This window comes from Tyto alba, unplaced genomic scaffold (assembly GCF_018691265.1).
Source record: "Tyto alba isolate M040663 unplaced genomic scaffold, T.alba_DEE_v4.0 Super-Scaffold_5, whole genome shotgun sequence".
NCBI lineage: Eukaryota > Metazoa > Chordata > Aves > Strigiformes > Tytonidae > Tyto > Tyto alba.
Window position 1 is genome coordinate 20,289,721 of NW_024881326.1, and position 23,821 is coordinate 20,313,541.

The 23,821-nt window shown below is 46.6% G+C and overlaps 1 protein-coding gene across 8 annotated transcripts in view; it reads left to right on the top strand.

The window, feature by feature from the left end:
- Nucleotides 1–22,680, top strand: part of ATP11C (ATPase phospholipid transporting 11C) — a 57,464-nt gene extending 34,784 nt beyond the window's left edge. Inside the window, exons 15-31 of one of the 8 annotated variants that reach the window (XR_006166936.1) lie at nt 848–919; nt 1,746–1,819; nt 2,508–2,611; nt 3,216–3,397; nt 3,949–4,212; nt 4,560–4,734; nt 5,438–5,540; nt 6,622–6,767; nt 7,151–7,210; nt 8,257–8,384; nt 10,877–11,012; nt 12,290–12,305; nt 12,811–12,876; nt 13,702–13,805; nt 15,283–15,436; nt 17,867–17,962; nt 19,181–19,257. Coding sequence is in view for 7 of the 8 variants with exons in the window: in XM_042807192.1 (XP_042663126.1) it covers nt 848–919; nt 1,746–1,819; nt 2,508–2,611; nt 3,216–3,397; nt 3,949–4,212; nt 4,560–4,734; nt 5,438–5,540; nt 6,622–6,767; nt 7,151–7,210; nt 8,257–8,384; nt 10,877–11,012; nt 12,811–12,876; nt 13,702–13,805; nt 15,283–15,436; nt 19,181–19,297 (1,885 nt within the window). In the remaining variant the exon portion in view is untranslated. Of the gene's footprint in view, nt 1–847; nt 920–1,745; nt 1,820–2,507; nt 2,612–3,215; nt 3,398–3,948; nt 4,213–4,559; nt 4,735–5,437; nt 5,541–6,621; nt 6,768–7,150; nt 7,211–8,256; nt 8,385–10,876; nt 11,013–12,289; nt 12,306–12,810; nt 12,877–13,701; nt 13,806–15,282; nt 15,437–16,992; nt 17,084–17,866; nt 17,963–19,180 lie in introns of those variants that run through there. The other 7 variants (XM_042807194.1, XM_042807193.1, XM_042807198.1 and 4 more) reach the window with 7 other exon arrangements.
- The last annotated feature ends 1,141 nt before the right edge of the window (nt 22,681–23,821 follow it).

Below are 23,821 nucleotides of genomic sequence, written 5' to 3' on the forward strand. Positions count from 1 at the left end.
TCCCTTCTCCTGGTCAAGACTGCAGCTCTTTCTGGGAAGCGCGTTGTGATACCAATGCTGGGCCTGACCTGCAGCCCTGTGAAGCCACAAGAGCCTGTGGGTTTAAGTGAGCTCTCTGTGAAGGGGATGCTCTGCAAAGGATCCTCCCTGAGCAGCTTCTCGGGAGGCTGTGGTTTGCATTCACTGCTGAGAGCAGCCCCGAGGTGCTGCAGTGCCCGGCTGGGGCAGGGGCTCCTTTGCTGGAGCCCCCGTGGCCATGTGTTTTAATCCCCAAGAAACAGAGACTAGTTACCACATGCATATTGCAGCCAAACTGCTTCCTTGGTATGCAGTGGCAAAATAACAGCATGGGTTACTTTTATCGAACCCACATTTGAATCCTGCTGAAGCTGCTCAAGGCCAGGTTGGACGGGGCTTTGAGCAACCTGGTCTGGTGGAAGGTGTCCGTGGCAGTGGGGTTGGGACGAGATGATCTTTAAGATCCCCTCCAACTCAAACCATTCTGCGACTCTGTGCTATCACCAGCCCTTAGGTTTTAGACAGAGGCTGTTGCAGCTGTATATACTTACTCATGGCTTGTACATCTGCCAGAGACCCAGGGGACCACATCCAGAGGCTCTCAGCATCTGTGCACTGTGGTGCCCAGCTCTCCAGGTCAGGGGAGTGGTGCCAGAAGATGGTAGCAGGCTCTGCATGGAGCGAGCAAACATCCAGCCAAGCTTTTTAGCTTGGGCTCACTAACTTCTTTGCTCTCCTCTACAGTACAGGAGGTGAAACAAGAACGTTGTTAATGTATATGTGCCAATGGGTGTTTTCAATGTTGTTCTGTCCTTTTGTTTATTGACAGGTATGGTTTCACTTTTCTAGGACTTGAAAACGATTTCATGAAAATACGAAACCAAAAGAATGAAACTGAAATGTAAGTGCTGCAGGGGCCGCTGAAGAGCGGGGCTGATAGTACTGCGCTGGCTCTTGCCCAGCTTGGTCAAATTTGGTCAACGCAGCCACCTTGGCAAGGACAAAGCTGTTCTGTGAGGGCTGTCAGACCGTGCTGACCTGCCCGAGAACCCCTGTCCTTTTTACAGAGCGCAGCACAGCGAGGTGCAGGCTGAAAGGCTTGCTTGTAAAAATCTGCTGGTGGTTTTAGTGACGTCTAGATTCAGGTCCCTTAAGTGCCTGCAGTCCCTTGCGTGCATCCTTCATCCGTGCCCGGCTGCGCAGGAGGCTCCCGGGATTCACAGAGTGGTTGCTGGCCTTGAAAACAGCAGAATACTGTAAGCCTAAACAGCGTGATATGGCTCCTTTCCCTTTAACTTTTTTTCCCCTCCCGAGCTGAAAATAATTAGCTTTTACCCTGTGATGACAGCTTGGGTGACATCTGAGAATCACTGACCTCATCCCAGCACTCCCTGAGAACTTGGCTTCACAAGCTAGTTTCACTTCTTATTCCCCTTATGGTAGAACTTCTTATTTCCACGCCAGACAGAGGCAATGTCGCTGCCCAGCCTGGGGGCTTGCTGTGCTGGTGGGCACCTGCAGCCCCATGCTCAAAGAAGCACCAGAGTGGGTTTTTTACTCCATTTTCTAGTGCAGCAGCTGTCAAAAGTACATTGCCCAGTGGATGCTGCCACTTGTAGGGTATATTGATTTCTGCATTTCATTGTTAGTGATTTTCTGTTTTAAATAGTTATTTTTCTTTTAGTGAGTCTAAACTCCCTTTTTTTTTTTTTTTTTTTTTTTTTAAGGTACCAGCTTCTCCATGTGTTGAACTTTGATCCTGTCCGTCGCCGCATGAGTGTCATTGTGAGAACCACCACAGGTACAGTTAAAATGCATTTCTAGACTCCCATACATATGTGCACAAATATAAAACACATCCTCTTTATTCCTGTAACCCAGAGAGGCTAAGCTGTTAGGTTTCCTAAGGTGATCTAATTAAATTCTGTACTGGCTCTGGTTAACAGAGTTAATCTTCTCCATGGCAGCCATCGGGGACCAGCAGCAGATGAGGGGAGGGGACAGGGATGGGGACAGTGACCCAGGGAGAGCGCCCTGCCTGCCTTGTTCCAGCCTGGAGGTACAGATATAGCGGGGGGGAGGGAGATGAAACTTTTCCCTGAGTGGGATGAGTTTTCGTGGGAATAACAGACAAAAATTCTGAGGTCACCATCCTTCCCAAATGTCAGTACAGTAAGGTATGGGATGCTGGTGTTACCCTCCCTGATAAGATTGCCAAGACTTCTAAATAGAAAAAAGAAACTATTTTGTCCGGCCTGTTGCAGAAAGCTTGCTCAGAGGCAGGTAGGGACACCCAGTGTCCAGCCTGAGGTCAAACAAGGTTTTGCACAGGTGAGTGTAAGGCTGCTTTTGGTCTGCAGCTGGGCTGCTAGCAGTTCCTTCTTCAGTCCTGCCAGATTTCCTCCCTCTGCATCATTTGCTGGCTATTGAAGCTGTTAAGTCTTTCTGCAGCTTGTGAATGCTATAAACTAATTATAATTTGCTTTTAGGAAAGTTGCTTCTCTTTTGTAAAGGAGCAGACTCCTCTATTTTTCCAAGGGTGCAGCAAGAAGAAATCCAACAAACAAAAGTCCATGTGGACCGCAATGCTATGGTGAGCACGTGGATGGAATTTGGCTGGCTCCTGGGGTCAGGAAGGCCTTATTCCAAAAATAGGGATGTGACCTTGCTTTGGAGGGAAGTGTTGAAAATCTGTGTGTCGCTTCTCACATTGTTTTGAAGCCAGGCTCCTTTCCTTTTCTGTTTCTTTGGCTTCCACCTTTATCTGACTTTTGATATACTTATATGGTCTCCATCACAGTTGTGTCGGAGCATCTCCCAAGCAAGTTAAAAATAGAAATAACAATGGTTATTTCTCCCCTGGTGGGAGAAGTGCCTGGTCCCAGTCGTGGGGACACCAGTTCCCTGCTCTCCCTACTAGATGCACGCTCTCGGCTCTGGTCCTTCTCTTAGTTTCTCTCTGCCATATTACATGCACATAACAAGCATAACCACGGCTACGTGGGCGGGAAGAGGTTACTGTATTACACTAAGAAATTGGTCTTTTGACTCAAGCTAACAAATTGTCATTGCTGTCGGGGTCAGTACTGACAGAAAGCACTCGTGGTGGAGAAAAGCACTAACCCTAAAGTGAGGAGCTGTAGAAAGTCTGGTTTAGGGCACTTGCCCACTTTATTTTTTTTCCCTCCCCCTACCAGGATGGCTACCGAACGCTCTGCGTAGCATTCAAAGAACTAACTCAAAAGGAGTATGACAAAATTGACAGACAGCTTAATGAAGCTAAGATGGCTCTGCAGGACAGGGAGGAAAAGATGGCGAAGGTTTTTGAAGACACAGAAGCAGACATGCACTTGATAGGGGCCACTGCCGTAGAAGACAGGTAAAGAGGTGACCACCGCCGCCGACACTCGCGATACCTGCGGTTTCTTTGTGACATTGCGTCGCGGCCCTGACTCGCCGTGGTGGAACTGAGCAGCCAGGCAGATGGTGGAAGTGTCCAGGCCAATTAATTACTGTGTGGTACAGCTCATTACACAGTGCCCTAGTTGCTAAAATTGGCTGGTGTAGTAGGAATTAGGATTTATTAATGAAATTACAGAAGTTCTCGCACTTCCAGAGCGTGAATTAAGCATGCAGTGTTAATTTGCACATCAAAACAAACTGTTTCATGTACAGTTATAGTAACTGCATGTGTAAATTACACTCTTACTTTTAGGTCTCGCTGTATAAAGCAGTGATTTTTTTTTTTGTGGGGCTGCAACTAAAAATTCGGGATTACTGACTTCCCATCCTTATTCCTACGGCAGTGGTCTCTCCAGCATGGGGAAAATCAATTAACTTCTCTGGAGCTGGTATTTTCTGCCCGCAAAATAAGGGTCATACGGATTAAGTGTGGACCAACGTGATGTGGAGTTTTGCTTCTGCTTGCAGGCTGCAGGAGCAGTCGGCAGAGACGATCGAAGCTCTGCACGCGGCGGGCATGAAGGTTTGGGTGCTGACGGGAGACAAGATGGAAACCGCCAAATCCACCTGCTATGCCTGCAGGCTCTTCCAGACCAGCACCGAGCTGCTGGAGCTGACGGCAAAAGTGGTGGGCGAGAGCGAGAGAAAGGAGGATCGGCTCCATGAGCTGCTGATGGAGTACCATAAAAAGCTGATTCAGGACGTTCCCAAAAACCGGGGAGGCCTGAAGAGGTAAGTGAGCAAGAGGACCCAGGCTGTGCGCATTTCAGATGCAGGTGCAAAGTTTTGTAGAGAAATGGGACCGTGTTGTGGCCTCGCTGCTTGCAGACACTGTGGCTGGCTTCTTTGCTTTGCTCATCATCTCTAGTATTAGTTGGTTTTGAACTTAATTACAGTCCCTGTAGTGAAGGGTGCGTGTTAAATCCAACCTTTTTAAGATTGCTAAACCCCCTCTCGCAAAAGGGGTGGGAAGAAGATTAATACAAAAGCAATTTATTTTCCACGAAGATGAATCGAGCAGCTAGATTGACTTCTTAAAGTCTGATTTTATTTCAAACCTACTCCTCGTTGTGCTGCAGAAGCTGGACGTTGAGTCAAGATTATGGCCTGATTATAGATGGCTCGACGCTGTCGCTGATACTCAACCCTTCTCAGGACTCCAGTTCTAGTAATTACAAAAACATATTTCTACAAATCTGCTTGAAGTGTACTGCAGTCCTCTGCTGCCGGATGGCTCCTTTGCAGAAAGCACAGGTATTTGCTCTACCTTTAACTGACTGAAACACATCATTACATGATGTGATGCATTTTCAGTCCATCAGCTGGGACTTGACCTGATCATAATCAGCTAGATCTTCTCCAGGCTACACGTAAGCCTCATATGTGCTTCAGTGTGATGGAAACGCACCAGTCTTTCGCATCTGAACGTGAAAACTTTGTTTAACATGCTTACGGGAAGCCACAAGCCCAAGCCAATTAGAAATAAACAAAACCTCCTGTTTGTTCTTTTTTCCTTTCCAAATCTGTCAAGTGGAGTCTGTGACTTCCTCACGCCAGCTGGTGGTATCCAAGCCTGATAAGGGGCGCATTCCTGCCCCTCTCCCACGGGAGGGTTTCCTGACGGCTGAAACGCATGAGAAGTCCCATCTCTGGGAGAGCAGGGGCTGGCAGAGGGAAGGGCGGGATGCTGCTGCCTGGGAGCTGGTTTTAGCTACTGTCCTTCAGCCCCGTGCAGCTGGGTCTTGGCTTTTGCTCTGGTTGGTGACTGCGAAGGAAGTAAGAAAGGGGTTTTATTAATCTGAACTCTCCAGGTGTTATTTAGTTGATGTAGAAGCTTGGTTGCTTGTCCTGGGGGGCTCTTGCAAGTGGGGAAGCGGGGGGGGTCCATGGAGACATTTTAACTGAATTTTTTTGGTTTCTGCTGATATTTTTTTTTTTTTTTTTTTTAATCCTTTAGATTGTGCGAATGGTGAAGAACACAAAGGGGAGCCCAATAACTCTCTCCATAGGGGATGGTGCAAATGATGTTAGTATGATTTTGGAAGCACATGTTGGAATAGGTAAGACCCCTGGTAACACCCATCTGACACCTAAAACCTGTCTGCGCATCACTGTTGAGGTGCAGTCTGATTGCATGTGGCTAAACTGATCCCACTGAAGAATGCAGAAAGTCTGCTGTTGCTTTCTTTGGAGCTGGGGTTTGACTCTAGATAAATGCTTGGGATCGTCATATACTGCTCACCTTTGATACTACCACTCTCTTTATCAGTGATAAACTGCAGATTGTGTTCAAAAACTCTTACGGCCAAATTCAAGGTGGTAAAGGTTGCTTGCTGGTCAGAAAAAAAAGAAAAGCACAAATAGCAAACTGATGGGTGATTACTGGGCGGTTGTTGCAAAGGCAGTGCAATGAAAGTGTCAGACTTTACTAGGGCTAACTGGTCACAGCTGCTGGTAACTCAACACTGGGGACTTGCATGTGTTTCCTGGGGGCTGATGCTCAGCTACGTTGTGTCTGCCAGGTCTGTACAACTGACATCAGGCTGGAAACTATCCTCATTTCTGCATATTACTGTCAGAGATACGGGAGTTACTGGAGATTTTTGCAATGCCACTAAGGAAGGGTTGATGGAAGAGAAAGGGCAGCCTCTTTATTTGGGCTGTTGGAAGTGCCGCGGTGCCCTCTAATGAATGGGGTCCCAGTGCAGTTCGTTTCGATGTGGCTTTTGAGTGAACAAAACTATCTTCCTTGATCTCGGCTCTGAGGGGATGTCTCGGGAGGCTGGGCGTCTGCAGGGAAATAACTAGGCTGTGGGAGACGTGTGCAAGCCTGTCAGGAAACCAATTCCTTATCTTTTATCAGGTTTGCTTAGATACTCTTCACCACATTCTTACATAGGAACTCAGACAGCAACCTAAATATAGCTTAAAAACTCCAGAGGCAGATCTGAGTGTTGTGGAGCCAAAACCACCCTGGGCCTTGCAGCACGTTAGTGTTTTGCTCTCCTGGGGCACTTGAGAGGGAAATACAGCCTCTGTCATGCCTCGAGAAGCTGGCTGATGTGAACAGACCTGGTGGGTAGCATCGGTCCAGATCCCAGTCTCTTAGGGATTAACCCTTTGCCACACTTCTGTCTCCAGGTATAAAAGGCAAAGAAGGACGGCAGGCTTCCAGAAACAGCGACTATGCTGTGCCAAAGTTTAAACATTTAAGAAAATTGCTACTAGCACATGGGCATTTGTATTATGTAAGAATAGCACACCTTGTACAGTATTTCTTCTATAAGGTAAGGATGTGTGCACAGCCTATTTTGTTGTTTGTACTATGTATTTCTTTGAGAATAGGAAACAATAGTAAACAAGAAAAAAAAAAGTATAGGGGATATTCTGTAGCTCTCTTTTCCTTCCCTAGAACAGGCTGAGTCATGTGCCATGTGCCTGTCAATTGAAAACCGTGCTTACAGGGGAATGCGAGCATGACTTTGTTCCAGTGTCTTCTGCAGATACTAACTGCTCATTGGACTAGTTCTGTGCTTGGTAGAAAACAGTGCTCTAACTTGTCCGATATTGTAATATCGGATACTAATGTCTGCTAACAGGAAAAATTATTTGCATTTGGCTCAGGAAGTCAAGTGCTTCCCTGCTAACCGGTTGTCTTTTGTTTCCCTAGAACCTTTGCTTCATTTTGCCGCAATTTTTATACCAGTTCTTCTGTGGATTCTCCCAGCAGGTAACTTCTAGTAATTCGTCTATAAATCCAGGATAAAGAGCAAGTGGCACAATGAGGCTTCCTAGCAGAGGCTTGGCTTTTAGTGTCCTGTCCCCTCCTCACCTTGCTTTAGAGGACAGTAGGAACCGACCTCATTGCTCAGCACCATATCTGGAGCATAATATTTTCGAGACCTGTAACTGAAAAGAAAGAAATCCGTTTTCTTTCCTTTCTCATCTGTCACCCATAAGTACAGATGGACAACTTCCCAGCGTAATGAGAGAGGGGTTTAGCTGGTTTGTCAGCACCTGATTTTGCCGTTTCTCCTTTTCTTTAAGAGAAAAAGTTTTCAAAGACTTCCTCATCTTTTCTCATCTGCCGCATTTCCTTGCATTAAAGATGTGTCTCAAAAGGAAGAACAGTTTGTTCTTTTATGACAGCCTTTAAAAAAAGACACACAGTGAGTGTCATCAGAGCCTTGCTTTAGTTCAAGTGAGCATCAGAGGGACAGATCTGTGTGGCGAGTGGGTTCATGTACTTGGAAACAAAAGCTTTGGATTTTGTGTCTGTTTGGGCTCAAAGGTAACGGTATGGAAGAGTAAACTAGAGGAGATATTTCTCTGCTTATCTTGGCAGAACTCCTTTTTTTTTGTTGTTTTTGTTAAAAAAAAGGCCATAGTTCCTCTAAAACAGTCTAGTCTTTAGAGAGTCACAGGAGACATCAAGTGTATTAATAGAAACAGCAGCGCAAGAGCAGCTACAGAAAAGCTGTGATAAGGGCTGTTTAATCACATTTTTCTGGAGAATGAGCTGGAGATGAGACCAGCCAGTTACCAGACTTCCCAGTGGTGGGAGTGGGGTCCCAGCCGTGCAGCCTGCAGGTGCCTTGGCCCCCCAGCATTGCACAGAGTGCGACCCGTATCAGATGAAACTGTCCTCTGTGGCTATGGCAAAGGGATGGATCTGTAGGGTACGTATGGAGGCAAGGGCTGGAAACTTAATCTCGCTGTGGGGAGACTTTTAAAGTGGAATTTCTGTCTCATGTTACCCTTTCTTCCTCTTCTAAGCCGCTGTACGATGCTGCTTATCTTACCATGTACAACATCTGCTTCACATCACTACCTATCCTGGCTTACAGCCTCCTGGAGCAGCATATCAACATCGACACGCTGACCTCAGACCCTCAGCTGTATATGTAAGTAGCAGTGGACTGGTAAAGCCTCCGCACGACTCTGTTAACCACGGTTTTAAGTTTTGTTGGTGCAGGACTGTAAGCAGGTGTCCCTGTCCCATGTCACGATGGGGTTGTCGTGAGATGCAGAAAAGGCTGGTTTTGTCCCTGCTGGCACTGCTGCTGCTCCGTTAGAGCTGAGCAATGTCCTATTTACTGCCTATTTCTACTTATTTATGCTCTGTAACAGTATCTGGTCTAGCAAATTGCACTGCTGTGTCTCTCAAAAAATAAACTGTAGGTGGAATTTTTCATCTGTAAGAAAAATCAAGCTGTGAGCATGGCCAGACCATTCATTCACATTAGCTTTGAGCCAAGCAGCATGAGCCAAGCATGTGATAGAGTGTGTAATGGATGGAGTAGAGATCTAGCTTTCAGGAGAAAAAAAGATCCATTAATTTTCGGAAAGACGAATGTTCTGAGGCCCAGCTCAGGCAGGTAGTTTCTCAGCTGGTCTAAATGGATATCCTCCCACAGGCTTCCCCTCCACAGGCCAAATCCCCATATCAGAGCTTATTACCAGGGAACTCTGCTCTTCGATCCACACGCTCGGAGTTTTCTGCCACGTTGCCCAGGGAAAGAACAGTTTAAGAGGAGACTGTCTCCCTGCTTTGCTGGTTGCTTTCTCTCCATCCTTGGTTGCGATGGGGAGAGGCTCCAACCTCCCACAGAGACCGAGATGCTTCCCATCTTCTTCCCACCCCTGCCCACGCACACGTGCTTGCATGCAGCCCTTCAGCAGGGACTAAGGAAAGATGCTTCTTTGGGGAAGCCCCTGTTCGTGCATCGTTGTTGCTAATTCCTTTGCCTGGCAGTAAGCTCAGTGCCAAATTCACCCCTGTGGAGAGAGACCAGGTCGGGGCTGCTCTGGCCAGTGCCCTGTGCAAGCCCTCTCGCTGTCATATGATGCTCCTCAGCTGTGGAGGAGCTGCGTGTGATGGCTTTGCAGGGACTACAAAGGGAATTAGCAGGTGCCTAAAGATACTGTGTGAAAGTTGCTTTAGGTATAGAAAAATCAGCAAATGCAACAAGGGCTGTAAGGCCAGGAAGGGGACGTGGGTGCTTCTGAAATAAGCACTCAGATCCCTGACTGATATATCTCTGTGTTCCTCCACTCATGGCAAAACACCACCACATGTATTTTTAAATAAATGGGTAATTGAATATTTTGCAGCATAGACCAATAACAGCAGACCCCTGTGCATTTGCCTGGTGGGCTGCCTGATCTCTGAGGTCTGTGCATGGAGGGAAAACAGATTAATTGTGCAGTCAGATAGCTTTAGTTTGAATATTCATGACTGTGCATGTGCTGCTGAATGCAGAACGCCTGCTGCGCCTCCGCCGTATGAAGTGCTGAGTTGCTGCAGTGCAGATCTCTAGTCTGAGGTGCTGTAAAAAGCCTGTTTACACCGAACGCTGCAGGACATGAATGTGAATGCAAAACAGAGCTCACAGTGAGGAAGTTGGTTGTATTTTCTGTCCTTGCAATAAAACCCGTTTACACTTGGGTTTATCCACGCTCCTTACTCGTACCCGAATTGCAGTATGTTAGAGCGTTGTCACTGCATCATCATGCATAGGATTCGGTAGGGTTTTGTTTTGGGAACTGCAAGTATAGGAGCCCAGTGTCACGCCGGTTTGCAAGGTGCATCTTGCTGAAAATGGATGTATTTCTTTAATAGTTAGGAAGAAAAATGAGACAATAATGAGGATGTTTGGTTTGGCCATAAACATGTTTTCATCCCCCATCAATCTTCAAATTTTAAAGAAAGTAATCTGAAAAAGATAATGATGCAGGAAACTTTTTAACTCCCTCCTACCCTGATGGCCACCCTCCACTCCCAGGCTTTGCTGGTGGTTGGGGCAGAGCTCTGTCCATAGCGCATCCGTTCCCTGCTGCCTCCCTGCCAGACCTCAGCCTGTATTCAGCCAAGAGCCTCCTGCTACAACCCCCGTGTTAAAAACACCCACCGTACGATTCGGGAGGTTATTTTCAGCCTGTGCAGAAAAACATCGCTTCCAGGAATGGGACTTGCAGATCTTTTCTGAAAGAGGGAGTTTTTGCGTTCAACAAAGACACCACAGATTCGCTGCATCGCATATGGCTCTTTTATATGGCCCTGGTTTTAAAATTCAGATAGCACGGGTGACACGGGGGCTGCCGGAGAGGCTTGGGACGGTGCTACAGCTATTTGCTTTGGGCTGGCTTGGCTTTTAATCCAAGTTACCTAGAGGAGAAGGATAAAACAAATGAATGTGCTGAACTTCTTAAGGTTTCTCATGACCAGCAGCTGTGTATGGTAAATGTTGTTTATGTCCTCTGCACTGGCAGATATTTATGTGTTTTACCTCCTTGCCCCCTACAGCAAGGGCCCTGCTGATCACCTGGCTGCAAGGGGCTTTGCAGAGCATCCTAAACGTGACAGTGATGTTCTCGTTACTCTGTCTCTTGGCAGGAAGGTTTCGGATAATGCAATGCTGCAGTGGAGGCCGTTCCTGTACTGGACCTTTCTGGGCGCCTTTGAAGGACTTGTCTTTTTCTTTGGGGTTTATTTTCTTTTTCAAAATTCATCGTTGGAAGATAACGGAAAGGTAACGCCACCAAAAAAGGAGAAAGATTAGTGTTTTTTTTGTGCACTGCTTCTTTTATATGCCTGGCAGGGAATACCTACACGCTTAATCTGTGTGGTGTGTCTCGAGTCTTGTCCGACAGTGTAGCCTTGCTTATGGTGTGAATCTGCAGCAAATTCTTGAAATTAAAACATTTTCCGAATCGCCATGGAAACAGGGCAGAGCTGGTTGTACCCACTGAGTAAAATAACTAGTCTTACACAGTTTTACCCCACCCTGGTGAGCTTTGCACAGTTCTCTTCCGCTCTTCTGTGTGGTCCCAGGCACTGGCTGGGGCCGGAGCGGTGTCCGTCCTTCCCACCAGCATGCCGCCCGAAACTCGGCACGCGTTTGGCTGCTTACGAGCTGCACAAGCAGCCCACCTTGGTAGGATGCTGCTTTGTTAGCGCAGACGTGGTCCAGGGCTGCTTGTGTGCTGCGCCTGCTGGGGGGGGGGGGGCATGATTTCAGCTGCCCTCCTCCCCTTGCTGGGGTTTTGCTACCGTTTCGCAGCCGGCGTGACTTAGCAGCGCTGCCGGAACGAGCGGCCGTTCTTCTCCCAGCTCTCTGCTTGCTCGGGCCTCTTGCGTTGGGACAAGCACCTGCATCACCACGTGAGCGAGGTGTGGGAGCCGCTCGGGGTTAACTTTCACAGAAAGCTGGGGGGGGGGGCGGAAAATGGAAGTTTTTTTACTTTTTTTTTTTTTGCTGATTAACTGAGCACAGAGCAAAGCATCAGTGCGGTGCGGCTGCCACGCGTGGTGGCCTGGGCTGTCTCAGGACCCTCAAGTCTCAGCTGATGGAAAACTTCTTTGCACCATCACTTGTGACCCTTGAAAACACCTTAGCTTTTTTTAGCAGTTAACACTTGGGGAAAAGCTGATGAAATTTATGTATGTATATGCATACATTGCATCAATGCCAACATTTATGGCCCCAGCTACATGTAGTCAAGCCCCTGTATTGTACATCCAGTGCTTTTCTGTACTTATAGCCGTTCTGGTTGTATTTTAATAGAACATGAAGCACTGATGTGTTCTGCAAATGCCTTCAGAGGTCAAGTGTATGTGGCGCTAAAATAAGATCTGTGGTTATGTCCTGTTTTGTAAACACTTATGCCTGTAAGAACTGCTACCAGCAATTGTTCATAATATCCATGTATGTTTAATTGACTCCTTTTTCGCTCCTATTGACTTTAATTTTTTTGCATTTTTTGAAAACTTTTACATTTCACTTTCTGTTTTAATGTATGCATTCAGATCTTGACAGCCTTTGGTAAGCATCCCTCCCATTCATTGCCATCGTTTGGATTTATATACAGTATCTGCTTTCCTTTGTCGTGCGTAGTCACTAGTATCCTCAAACCAAACCAGACGGAAAAATACCCATTGGTGCATTCTGCAAATGGGACTAAAATGAGACGATGAGCAGAGGTGTTGCGAGAAAGCAGAAACTGAGCAAATTACCAAGAAATCATGAAATACAGGTGGTCCAATGACTCACATCCTCGATCGACATTGCTGTTAGTAGGAGGTTGTACCTGTCACCGTCCCGGCGCTGGGTCACCCGTCCGTGTGGCACTGCATGGCACAGGGTAGCGTAGCGGGTGGCGAGTCGTGCAGGGCGCCCGGCTCCTCTCCGAGCATCACTCCCCCGTAGCAGTCGCTCCATCCCGCCCTTCCCCTCCGGGCCCTGCTTGCACCCCTGTCCTCATCGTCCTTTCTGTGCCTCTCCAAGGAGATGGGCCGAGACGCCTGTGGCAATGTAACGTGTTTTTCAGGTTTTTGGGAACTGGACCTTCGGGACGATTGTTTTCACCGTGCTGGTGTTCACCGTCACGCTGAAGGTTAGGATCTTCCTTCCTTTTTCAGTCACTTGCTGCAGTCGTTTTCCAGTGCTGTAAAATCATGCAGTGAATGTATTGAAGTCTCTGTGAATATGTTTCCCACCACGCTTAAATCTTCTCTTCTTCCGTAGAGGCAGAACTTGCTTCTTGACCATTGTCCTTTGCGTAGTCTATGGTCTGTATTCCTGAGATGTACCGGTCTATAAATGTTTTATGTTTTGGTTAAATTATTTTCCTATTTTTTGCCCTCTTTTGAGAACTCCAGTTGGTTATGGTTGACTTTCCCTAACGCTCTCACCCCTTGGCATTCACTTCCAATAAAAGGAGAGGAGAGATAGAGAGCTTTGGTTTGGCCACCTTGTTTCAGACATGGCCAAGCACCAGAGGGATCACAAAAGCACATCTGTCAAATAATAATAGCAAATCTGCTTTGTTTCACAGAGCTTTCCAGGAAGAACAGTTTCCATAAGACCTTACGAAAGGTCTTTTATGTTTGGTTCAGGACAGCGGGTGGTGGCAGGAGGCAATTACAGTCCCCGTAACCTTTAGACGTTTCTTTAGTGTCAGTGGTTGCATCAGATTTATTCTATTAAAAAGTGTCAGTTACAATTACAAACTCACTGTTTCCCTGTTGACATCGAGCCAGTCTGTAGATATTGAAAATATTTTCTCTGGTGCACATACGCAGAGAAGTAGCTGTTTGGAGAACCTTCAACCTTAATGTGAAACCAGTCTGAAATTTCATATGAATATAACTAAATGCGCTCTGTATCTAATGCCTGTTCTGTCTCTCTTTTTTATTTTTTTCTATTTCATTTCACACAGCTAGCATTAGATACCCGATTCTGGACGTGGATGAACCACTTCGTAATTTGGGGCTCCCTCGCCTTCTATGTATTTTTCTCGTTCTTTTGGGGAGGAGTCATTTGGCAAGTATCTTTTCTTCTTTCCGTGGTGCTTTCTTAGGGGAATGCCCAGCGTTGGCTTCGTGGGGGACGTGGCTGCAGCCTCCCCTCATTTGGGCTATCCAGAGATTTACGGATGGCAAGTTGTGTGCAGCCAAGCTCCTTTCTCTACTGGGGAGGGAAGGAATGATCTCTCCATCCCATGCCATCTGAAAGCTGGTGCTGGAAGGGGGCTGTTTCATGATGAGATGGGTTTGAGGAGGTCTGTCAGCCTACCGAAGGGATAGCCAGAAAGCAGCTAACTCCCTGGTCGCCATCCAGCTGCTCGGCTTTGGCAAGAGGTGGTTTGCTTTTCTGCCTGCGGGGTCATTGCTGGTGCCATAGGCCTTGGTCTTCACTGGGAGGTTCTGGGGTAATTATTTCAGGATCTGTTTGTGCCTGTGGCTGGGAAAGAAGGGAAGAATTGATGGTGGAAGGAAACCTGGTGGTACAGAAGGAAGGAACAGATGAGACAGAGGAAGAGGACTTGGTACTCTGGGGCACCTTAAGAGGGAGAAATAAACAGGAGAAAGAGCAGATCCTGCTGCTGAAATCCTGGATCTGAGTAGGAGAAGAAATTCTCATTGACTTGAGTGCGACCAGGATTTTAGGTTTAATGTCTTGCAAAAGCAGGCAAGCAATAGTACATTACAAATATTATTAGTTTTCTATTTCGTGTGCAGATGTTCATGTTGACATTCACAGTATCCCCCATTTTACACCTTTGCTTTCCCGTGGGCTAGTGCCATGGGTTATTGGCTAGATCCTTGACCCAGCAGCCTGCTAGTAAAGATGCAGAACTGATTTAAATATTTTAATTGGGGGTCACGGGCTTTGTTTAACTCTTCAGCATTCCTAACCAACAGATTCAGGTCTAGCCAGATCTCTATGCTGAAATGTGTGAGTTCTACTGGTGTGTTTAACTTGAATAGCTCAATATTTTTGAGTCAATGCTAAGCAACAACTGCTTTGAGATCCTTGTCATCAGTTGTTTATAAAGCTTTTTTCACAAGCATCTGCTGGTTCCCCTCCATCATCGAGGGAGGGAGGGAGGAAGAGGCAAATAACCTACTGGGACCAAGAGTCTCTGGATTTCCACTGTCAAAAGCAAACCAGAAGCTATTGCAAAGTCCAAAGGTGAAATAAAATGATCTGTTTTTTGATGAGGTGAATAATTGATCTTTCAGTGATGGTAGCAAACTTGGTGATAGTAGCAAAAGTCAAACCCCTCTTCATCCTGATGTGGAGGATGCAAAATACATCGTGTAAGGTGACAGGGCAGTCCTCCAGAGCTAGCGCAGGTGAAGGCAGGAGGTGCGTTGGTGGAAGGATGGGCAGTGTGTTTCTGTGCAGGCTGTATCCATCTCCATCTGAAAGGAAGGGGTTACTGCTAATAGTTTGATTCTGACCTTCTTGGGAAGTTTGTGTCAACTGGAATTTATTTGTATCTTTTCTTTTTCAGGCCTTTCTTGAAGCAGCAAAGAATGTATTTTGTATTTGCCCATATGCTGACTTCTGTTTCCACGTGGCTGGCAATAATTCTCCTGATCTTTATCAGCCTTTTCCCAGAAATTCTTCTGATAGTTTTAAAAAATATAAAAGAGAAAAATCATCAGGTAAGGAACAAGATGATGTATGGCACGGTATTTTTAGGAAGACCTCTCTTACTCCTTACTGAGCACCAGATGAACCCATAACAGTGCCGTGTACCCACCATATTGAGTCTTAAAAAAAAGTTACATGTTTATGTCAAGGACACGGCTCGTGCCGTGGCGTGAGCCTGCAGCATCTGACTCTCCTCGAAAGCGGTCTGGTTTCTTCACCGCTTTCCTCGGCTGCTGAGGAGGAGGGCTCCTTTCAGGCGTGTAACCCATCTCCTGAGTTGTCGTTGTCGCTCCCGCGAATGCCGGCACTGCCGGGCTGGCCGCTCGCCCCGTGCTGAGCCCCCGCTCCTGCCCCTCGCTCTCTGCTTGCCCAGAGGTGCCGAACATCCCCGCGGCACCGTGCTCCCCCCGGCTCCCCGCACCCCCCTACCCTCCCGCAGCCCCTCTCTTGCCCCCGTGACCCCCATGGGTCCCCACGCAGCGTGTGGCCCGGGCCTCCTGCCATCGGGTCGGCATGTCCTTAGGGCCCAGCCAAAGGGGTGCTGCTGGTGCGGGGTGTCTGGCCGTGTCCCCCCCCCCCCCAGCACCAGCTGGCGATGGTGGGTTTGGCACAGTGTCGTTGAGCTAAAACGCATCTGCAAGACAAAAGAACCCCCACGCCATTAAAGTTGAAAGCAATAGAGATGGTAAAAGAAGTATGGTTGAATTCCCGGAGGCTCCACGCGATTTCTCCGAGTTAAGTATGATTTAATAGTTTCTAGCTTGACATAGGACAGTTCAAGGACAGTGACCTGGAAGGGGAGCTGGGGGGGTCTTCAAGCCGCAGCTCAGCTCACCTGAGAGGTGACCCATTTTTGCTTTTAGCTGTTGGTCAGAAGATGCATTCCCCCATGCAGTACTTGCTTTCAGGAGTGCTGTATATGTGTCAAAAAAAGGCTCTTGTGAAATCGTTTAGCAAAGCGAAGTAAGTGTCAACTAGAAAAGTCTCTTCATATGTGCGTACCAAACTAAACACAGGCTGAGCCATATTTAAATGTACATTTTAAGCAAGAGCTTTATAAAACGCCTGAACGGGATGACAGCTCTACATGTCTGTGTCAGCAGTCAGGCACCAAAATCAGTCACCTAACTTGCAGAGGTGTCTTAAGATGAGGTAGATGATTTCAAATCAAGACCCTTTTCAAAAATCCTGACCTTAATATTGGAAAAAAATAAACGTCAGTTTCACAAGGGGAGTATTAAATGAAAAATAAGATTAGGGATGCTATTTAGGTGTCTGAATCCCCAACTTGACAGTTGAGGGTCTCCTCTAGAAGGAGAGGAGGGACTGAGGCCAGGTCGATGGATGCTTGCCCTTGACCTCTATGGGACTGGCTTCACCCCAAGTTCCCGATAACACAACGCACTGCCTCTGCTCAGTCTTTATTAAATTTTCTGTGTGGAAATGTTTTGTTGTTTTTTTGTTTTGTTTTGTTTTTTAACTGCAAGGCGCATTTGTGTTTTCCTTGGTTTCCGCCTTTCTCTTTCTTGTACTGCAAGTTTCTGTCTTTTGTGCTGTTGTGAACTAGGTAACGAAGCGCCTTCCTTCCTCAGGAACATCCACTATCTTCATGCTTTCTCAAACTTCCAGCAATCACAGCTTTTCTTGGAGTGAATAAGGTGATTTCCTTTCTGAGTCACTATGCGTTGCTTGCTCTACTGCTTTTTTCTTCCTTCTAATGCCTAACTCCTGAAAGCCCCTGTTTAGATTTGCTTGCTCAGCAAACCCCTGCTATTTTCCCTTCCTCTTGCTTCAATTTATACCTTTTGCTTAAATATTTTGTCTGTCTCTTCCCCTTCGGTCTCCCGCCACACCTCAGGTGGGTAAGCTGGTCGTGTCCGAGTGAGGGGGACGTGGCCGATGCTGGTTACACTCTCCTTCCCCACTGCAGTTTTGTGGTTTACTGGACTAGGGACAAGCTTTTCTAAAGTGTGGGACAAAGTTGGCTTGATTTTGATCATCCTTTGGATGACCTGGCAAACAGCTCGGGCTCGTTTGATCTCGGAGGAGCTCCCCAAGTGCCTGCCTTGCCCAGTCCATCCCACTTGTTAGCGCTACGGTTGTTCAAACACGTTCCTAGCGTTTGGTTACACTGCAAATCTCCAGTATTACTCGCTATTTTAAAAATACCGGTTATGTCAAGGTCAGGGATGGTTTCCTCCTCTGTCAAAAGCACCTGTAGCATAAACCCCCAAGCCTGAAGTTAACCATTTGGGGAAGCAGGGCTGGTTTCTGTGCTTCTCGCTGCAAAACCCAGCCACTGTTAATCACCGTGGTACTTAGGGAGCCTGTATTGCTGCATCCCTTACGATACGACTTAGCTGTAAAAAGGTGTGTGTGTGTGTCTTACGTTGTTTGACCGTTAGGCAGGGGCTCTAAGTCTCTTTGCCTCGCTGTTGCAGAGCAGCGGGAGGGCACCTGATTCATTGTCGGCCAGACCTTCTGTCAGACCACTACTTTTAAGAACATTCTCAGATGAGTCTAATGTGTTGTAACAGGTACCCTGTCTGAAGGAGTTGGGATGGTTTTAAAAGGCATCAATTAACCAAATGTAACCCCCTGCCCCCCCTAATCAATTAAACTATGGTTCTTGTAATCCTCTTGACTATCGGTGTGGGGAACCTGTCCTTGTGGAATGGAGATGCAATGCTTGGGATGCATTTTAATTTAGGGACATTGTTCTATCCAACCTCTTCAGAATCCCATACAGATCCTCAAGCTGAAAAGTTTTGCAGCTCAAACAGAAATACTTTGAAATATGTAAACAAATATTTCAATATAAATGATATTACAGACTAATAATAACAGAAAATTTCATCCAAGAATGCAGTCAGTGAGTTGTGCTAACAGTGGTTATAAAAGCTAACACTGTATTTCCAGTGAAGTATTAAAATCTCAGTTATTAAAATGATCCCAGTATTGCATCTGAATTGTACCAAAATCCCTTTTTCTAGGGTGCATGCGGTTCTGTCAGATAGAAATAAGTACATTTTAATTCATCTGCATAGATTGAGACTAAACACGTGTACTTGTCTATGTACGCCAACATATGGTACGGCAGGCATGTCTCTGTGTCTGTATGTATATACACACACACAGAGCATCCTAGTGTAAGTTTACTTGATTTTAAACATTATACTAAGCCAACGGCAGAATAAATAAGTAAAAGTGCCGAATTGAATTTGCAGTTTCACTTTTAGTGAGATGTTACGTGACTGCGTGGTGTCCGCTGCAAAGATAAAACTGCAGATTTTCTGCCAACCTCCCCTACCTTTGTACCCACACCTGCTTCTAAAGAAATCAGTTCAAGCAGAAGGGCAGGTCCTGCAGCCGGGCTTGCCGGAGCTCCAGATGTATCCGCCTTAAACGCGGGTTTCTGCCTGCGCGGGCATTGCTGGCCCTGCCGTCCCCGCAGACGTTAGGTGGTGCTCTCCACTACCATAGACTGGTGCTGCAGGCAGCTGGGCTGGGAGCCACGGGAGACAGCGGGGCTGATGCCACTTTTAGACTTGATGCAGTACTTTGGGTAAATCAATTTGCCACCTTGTTATTTGTTCCTTGGTTGTGAATGAGATTTGGCACTTTTATCGAGGTCTAATCATTCTTCTTCTGTAAAATGTTATGTATTTTTTCTAAAAACACCAGAGGAAAAAGCTTTGTGAGTTTGGGAATGCAACAATTGCAATATATGTGTGTTTTCCTTTTGATTTTTGCAGACTGGCCCCTTTGATCTGCCTATGTTAGTCTCATACAAACGTATAGAGAATGGTTATGTGAAGACTGAAGATGCTGTTACTAATTTGGCAGAAAGATATCCTCTCAGGATACTTTAAAGTGCTCCGTACAAACACTGCATATTGTCATGCTGTAGGAAAAAAACATGGTTTTAACCTAACAGTTCTCTTTAATACCAAGTACAGTAAGCTGCCATGCTGATAAAGCAGTAGCCAGGGCACTGGCCGCACGGTACCTGTTTGTCTTTGGGCTTGTGGCTTCCCCACACCCTCCCCCCTTCCCCCCCCCAAAAAAAAAACCCTCTGCCAAATTCTACGTCATTGAAGGCTGAGAAAGCATCTTTAGGAATTCATCCGAAACAGCATGAATTGAAATGCAAGAGAGCAATGCCAGCCCCATTTCACACGGGGGGCTCCCTCTGCCCGCGGTGGATCTGTTCGAGAGCAGCAGAGAGCTGCTGAAGTCTCTTGCTCTGCCACGACCAAAGAAGCAGCACAGACTTTAAACCCGATAACAGCCCCCCCGGGCGTCCCGGAGGCACGGGGGAAAGCTGCTGCTCTCACGCAGAAGCTGGACGCAGCCCTGCGAGCGTCTCGCCTGGTGCTGGGGGCTGCGAGCCCTCGGCGAGGGGCTGCCCCCTCCCAGCCAGGGGTTGCCGGAGACTTGGGGCAGAAATACTTGCAAACGTGGGAGAAATCTTGGCCGGTGGTGTGAAGGGTCCAGTCGCTTGTCCCTCCTCCGGCTCGGGCTGGAAGCAGCGGGGGTATCCCTGCGGAGACCCGCGGCGCCGGGAAGCGCCCGAGCATCCTCTCGTGGCCGGTTTGCTGATGGGTTGGTTCTGGAGAGAAGGTCATTTTCACTCGTGTGGTGGAAGGAAGCTTTGGTGGGGGAGGAAAGGATCTCAGAAGTTGGGCTGTGCCGGACTTTCAGCCTTTTTGCCCGGGTTCCTGTGGTTGTGCTTACGCTACTGCACCGTGCGGCTGCCTCAACACTTTAAAGGCCTGAGCGACAGTGCGGTCCTTGGGTGGCCCCGGGGACGCGGGCTGTGCCTGTAAACCTGCGGGCGTACAAAACTGCATCTGGAGTTATTTGCACTAAGAAAAAAGAAGCCGGCTTAAAAATAAAAGGAATACGTGAACCTGATTTCATCTTACAATTTTATTTGGTTTTAAAATTGGCATGTTCTTTTTAAATCTACCTGTACCACGATCGCGGGAACTTTTCTCTTTAAGTTGTGCACAGCAGAGATGAGATGCCTGACTCTCAATATGTTGGTTTTTTATTGTTTTGTTTTGTTTTGTTTTTTCCCTGATACTTCATATGTGGAAAAAGAAGCTTTTTTTTTTTTTTTTTATTGTGCTATGTCATAAGCAGTGAGGGAGCCCCCGGTGTGCCACTGCCGTTGGGTGTGAGGGTCCCCGCGGTGCTGCCCGGCGCTCTGCGGAGCGGGGCAGAGGAGCTGCTGGGAGAAGCCTCCCCGTCTCATTTCAGGAGTAACAAGCTCCACGCTGCGGCTGGCTTTGGCTCCCGCTCGCTCAGGCTTTGTGTCCCGTGCAAAGAAACAACAATCTGGGACTAGGAGGAACATTCCCTTCATCAAATTTCACTGGACAGCGGACTATTAATTTTCAGAAGAATCGAATCTTGCCCTCTGGCTGCCGCCCCTGAGGTCTGTCTTCGACGCTGGCGGATACGGAATCATAAGGACTTTGCAGTGGGCTGTACCTGAGGGAAAAAGGGGTGTGCACAGTCCCTGTGCCCGGGGGCTGCTCTTACATCACCCAGCGCGGGAGGGGACAGGACCACTGTGTTACTGATACAGGCTGCCCTGGCCTCAGCACAAGCGGTGTTCGTTAGCACCGCGTTAGCAACTACTGCGCGGCTCCTTGCTGCATGCAAGGAAGGAGCTGCATTTCCAGCATGTGTCCCATGGGCAAAGCTTGGTTTGGTTTGGTTTGGTTTTTTTTTTTCCTCCTCCTTTTTTTCCTTTTCCTAGCTCATTTCACGGACCTGGAATTCAGCTTGCAGACCTTGTCCCATTCTCAACGTTTCTTGCTGAAATGTGGTGCCTACAGATCAAGTATGCGATGAATACAATGAAGATACGCTCTATATGCCAAATCTAACCTTTCTCCTTAAATACACAGTTGCTGACTTGTGTTTACATAACATTTAAAATGCGGGCGCTGAGATGCCTAATTCCTGTGATTCCAATCCATTCCAAACCCGAATGGTCCCACGCCTGACACCTTGCTTCTTGGTTTGTTTTGTGTCATACTCTACGAGGATCAAAGTCGGTTCCTGTGAAATTCAGCTGGAGGTTTTGCTGGTGATGTTAGTGGGAACAGAGCAAAGCTTACCGCGTATGTGTGAACTGTCTGAATAAAGCCACTTCAACAGGCTAATTTCTGCAGCCTGTTTTAAGACGAAGCCTTCTAAGAACCAAATCTTTCTCTTCCCATTTCCAAGTGTCCTGTCTCAGGGTGGAGCAAGCCATTGCAATGGCTGTACCCAAGGCACACATGCTGAAAAGCGGGTGGGAATTAACGTTAAATGTCTTGAATAGCAGCTCTTTGATGCAAATGCTGGTTTTCTTGGGCTTGGCTCTTCAGCTAGCGCACTGGGGTGGTGCTGGGGATGCCAGGACAGCTGCAGGACATTCGGCAAGGGGCGGGAGTGAAACCCCTCTCGCTGCGGGCGATTTGTGAAATCAGGGGGGGGGACAAACAGCAGACCCCTCCTGGGGTTAGAGCAGGGAAGCAAAAGGGGTGGTAGTCGCTGTGAGGTACGAGCCCGCAGGGTGCTGAAGCGGCTGTAATCCGGCAGCGGTGCTGCGGTTGGTGGTAACACGCTGCGCTGTTACGGTGCTCGTTGGTGAGCTAAAAGGTCAGTACAGGCTTATCGGTGGAAAAACTTGAAGGAAAAAAAGGCTGGGTTTTTTTTCATAACAATTCGTTGAAGTTTAATTACTGGGTAGTGACCATTGAAAGATAAGCATTTAAGAGTCCCTCTAAAACTGTTATGTGATAACTGAGGAACTTGGTGTAGTCATAGCTACTTTTCAAAAGCTAATTCTAATCATCATGAGACTATTATAAATTACTTGGAATTGCATAAAAGCTTAAAATTGAATTTGTATACACAGAGTTGAAAAACTTACCTAATACTGCACCATTTCTCCAGTTTCCCAGCTACAGATTTTTTAAAAAAAAAACATGTAGTATATAGAAAGTGTAAATTATATACAGGCAATGAGAACATTTTCAGCTTCTTGCAAAAAAAAAGTAAAATAAATAAAAAAAAAGGACTGCAACCTTACATTTTTTTCACTTAAATGCAATTTTATACATTTATGTTGCTTTATATAAACGAAATTGAATGTGAATGTTAACTTTTATGAATGCAACTTGCTCTTTTTTCATTACAAAAACTTTTGTTTGAAGTAATCAATAAACTTTGGTATGTTGTTCTGATTAATATATATTTGTTGTCTGTCTTGTCTCCTGGGCAATAGTTTATAACACGGGCTTTTCCAAGGCAGTGCTAGGGGGACCGTCAGCATTTTCACTGGGGGGTGGATGATGCCAGCAAGGCCACACTTGGTTCTCTGGTGTGGAACAGCATTTGCCTAAGGAAATACTGGTTGCTTCTCATCTATTTTTATTTTTTCCAGCAAGGTATCAGCAATTCTGGTAACAGCTGCTGCGCATAGCAGGCCTGTGTGCTCTGAACCCATTTCCCTCAAAAAAAAAATGTTAAATTAAGAAAGTGAGTCCTGTGAATTAGGTGAATAAATTGATTTAACTTTGTAGAAGAGTCGAACCCAGAGGTTTAGCTGACGTTTCAGAACTGTGTAAAAAACAACGCGGGTCTGTGCGCCCAACTTCCGTATGTGCATGGAGAGTTTTTCTTAATGCTGGGCACTGATTTTGTGTGTCATGGCTAGATGTAATAAATGAGCATTTTTTAGTTCAAAGACACAAGTGAGGATTATTCTGTGGTCTGTAAAGTGCCTGGAGCTGGTGAAGTTCAGGCCAGATATTTGCATTGATGAAATTCCAACAATGCAATCAAACTGTTAAAGCAAGACTCACAGTGTTTGTATAATACACAAAAAAAAAAAAAAAAATAAAAAAAAAACAAAAATTATTTATTTAGGACATGGGTCTGATTCAAATCAAAATGTTTGTAATAAAAAACTGACAGTTTGAAAAATTCTGTTTTGGCTGCTTCGCTTTCTTCAGCTCCCATCAGCCACTGGAGGACAGATGGCTGTGCTATTTAAAACAAACTATAACCTTTAAGAAGCAGCTTGTACTATTGGAAACCAGATACACGCACTGGGAATCTTAATAACCCACGTGAGTGATAGTGAAAATCATCTGAAGAGCTGGAAATGGTTTTACTGGTAGCTGGCTACCCAGGCTGACGGGACAAAAGTAAATGTGAGCGATGGGAGACGGCCGCGGGTCACTGGGTGTTTCAGAAAGCACCGAATTAGCTGGTGTAACCCTGGAAATTAAAAAGGAGAAGCAATGTCATTTTATAAGGTGATTCTTAACAAGGAGAGCGTTTTTTCTGAAGGGGCTGTTGGCGGGTGGCGGGGTGGGGGGCCGTGGTGT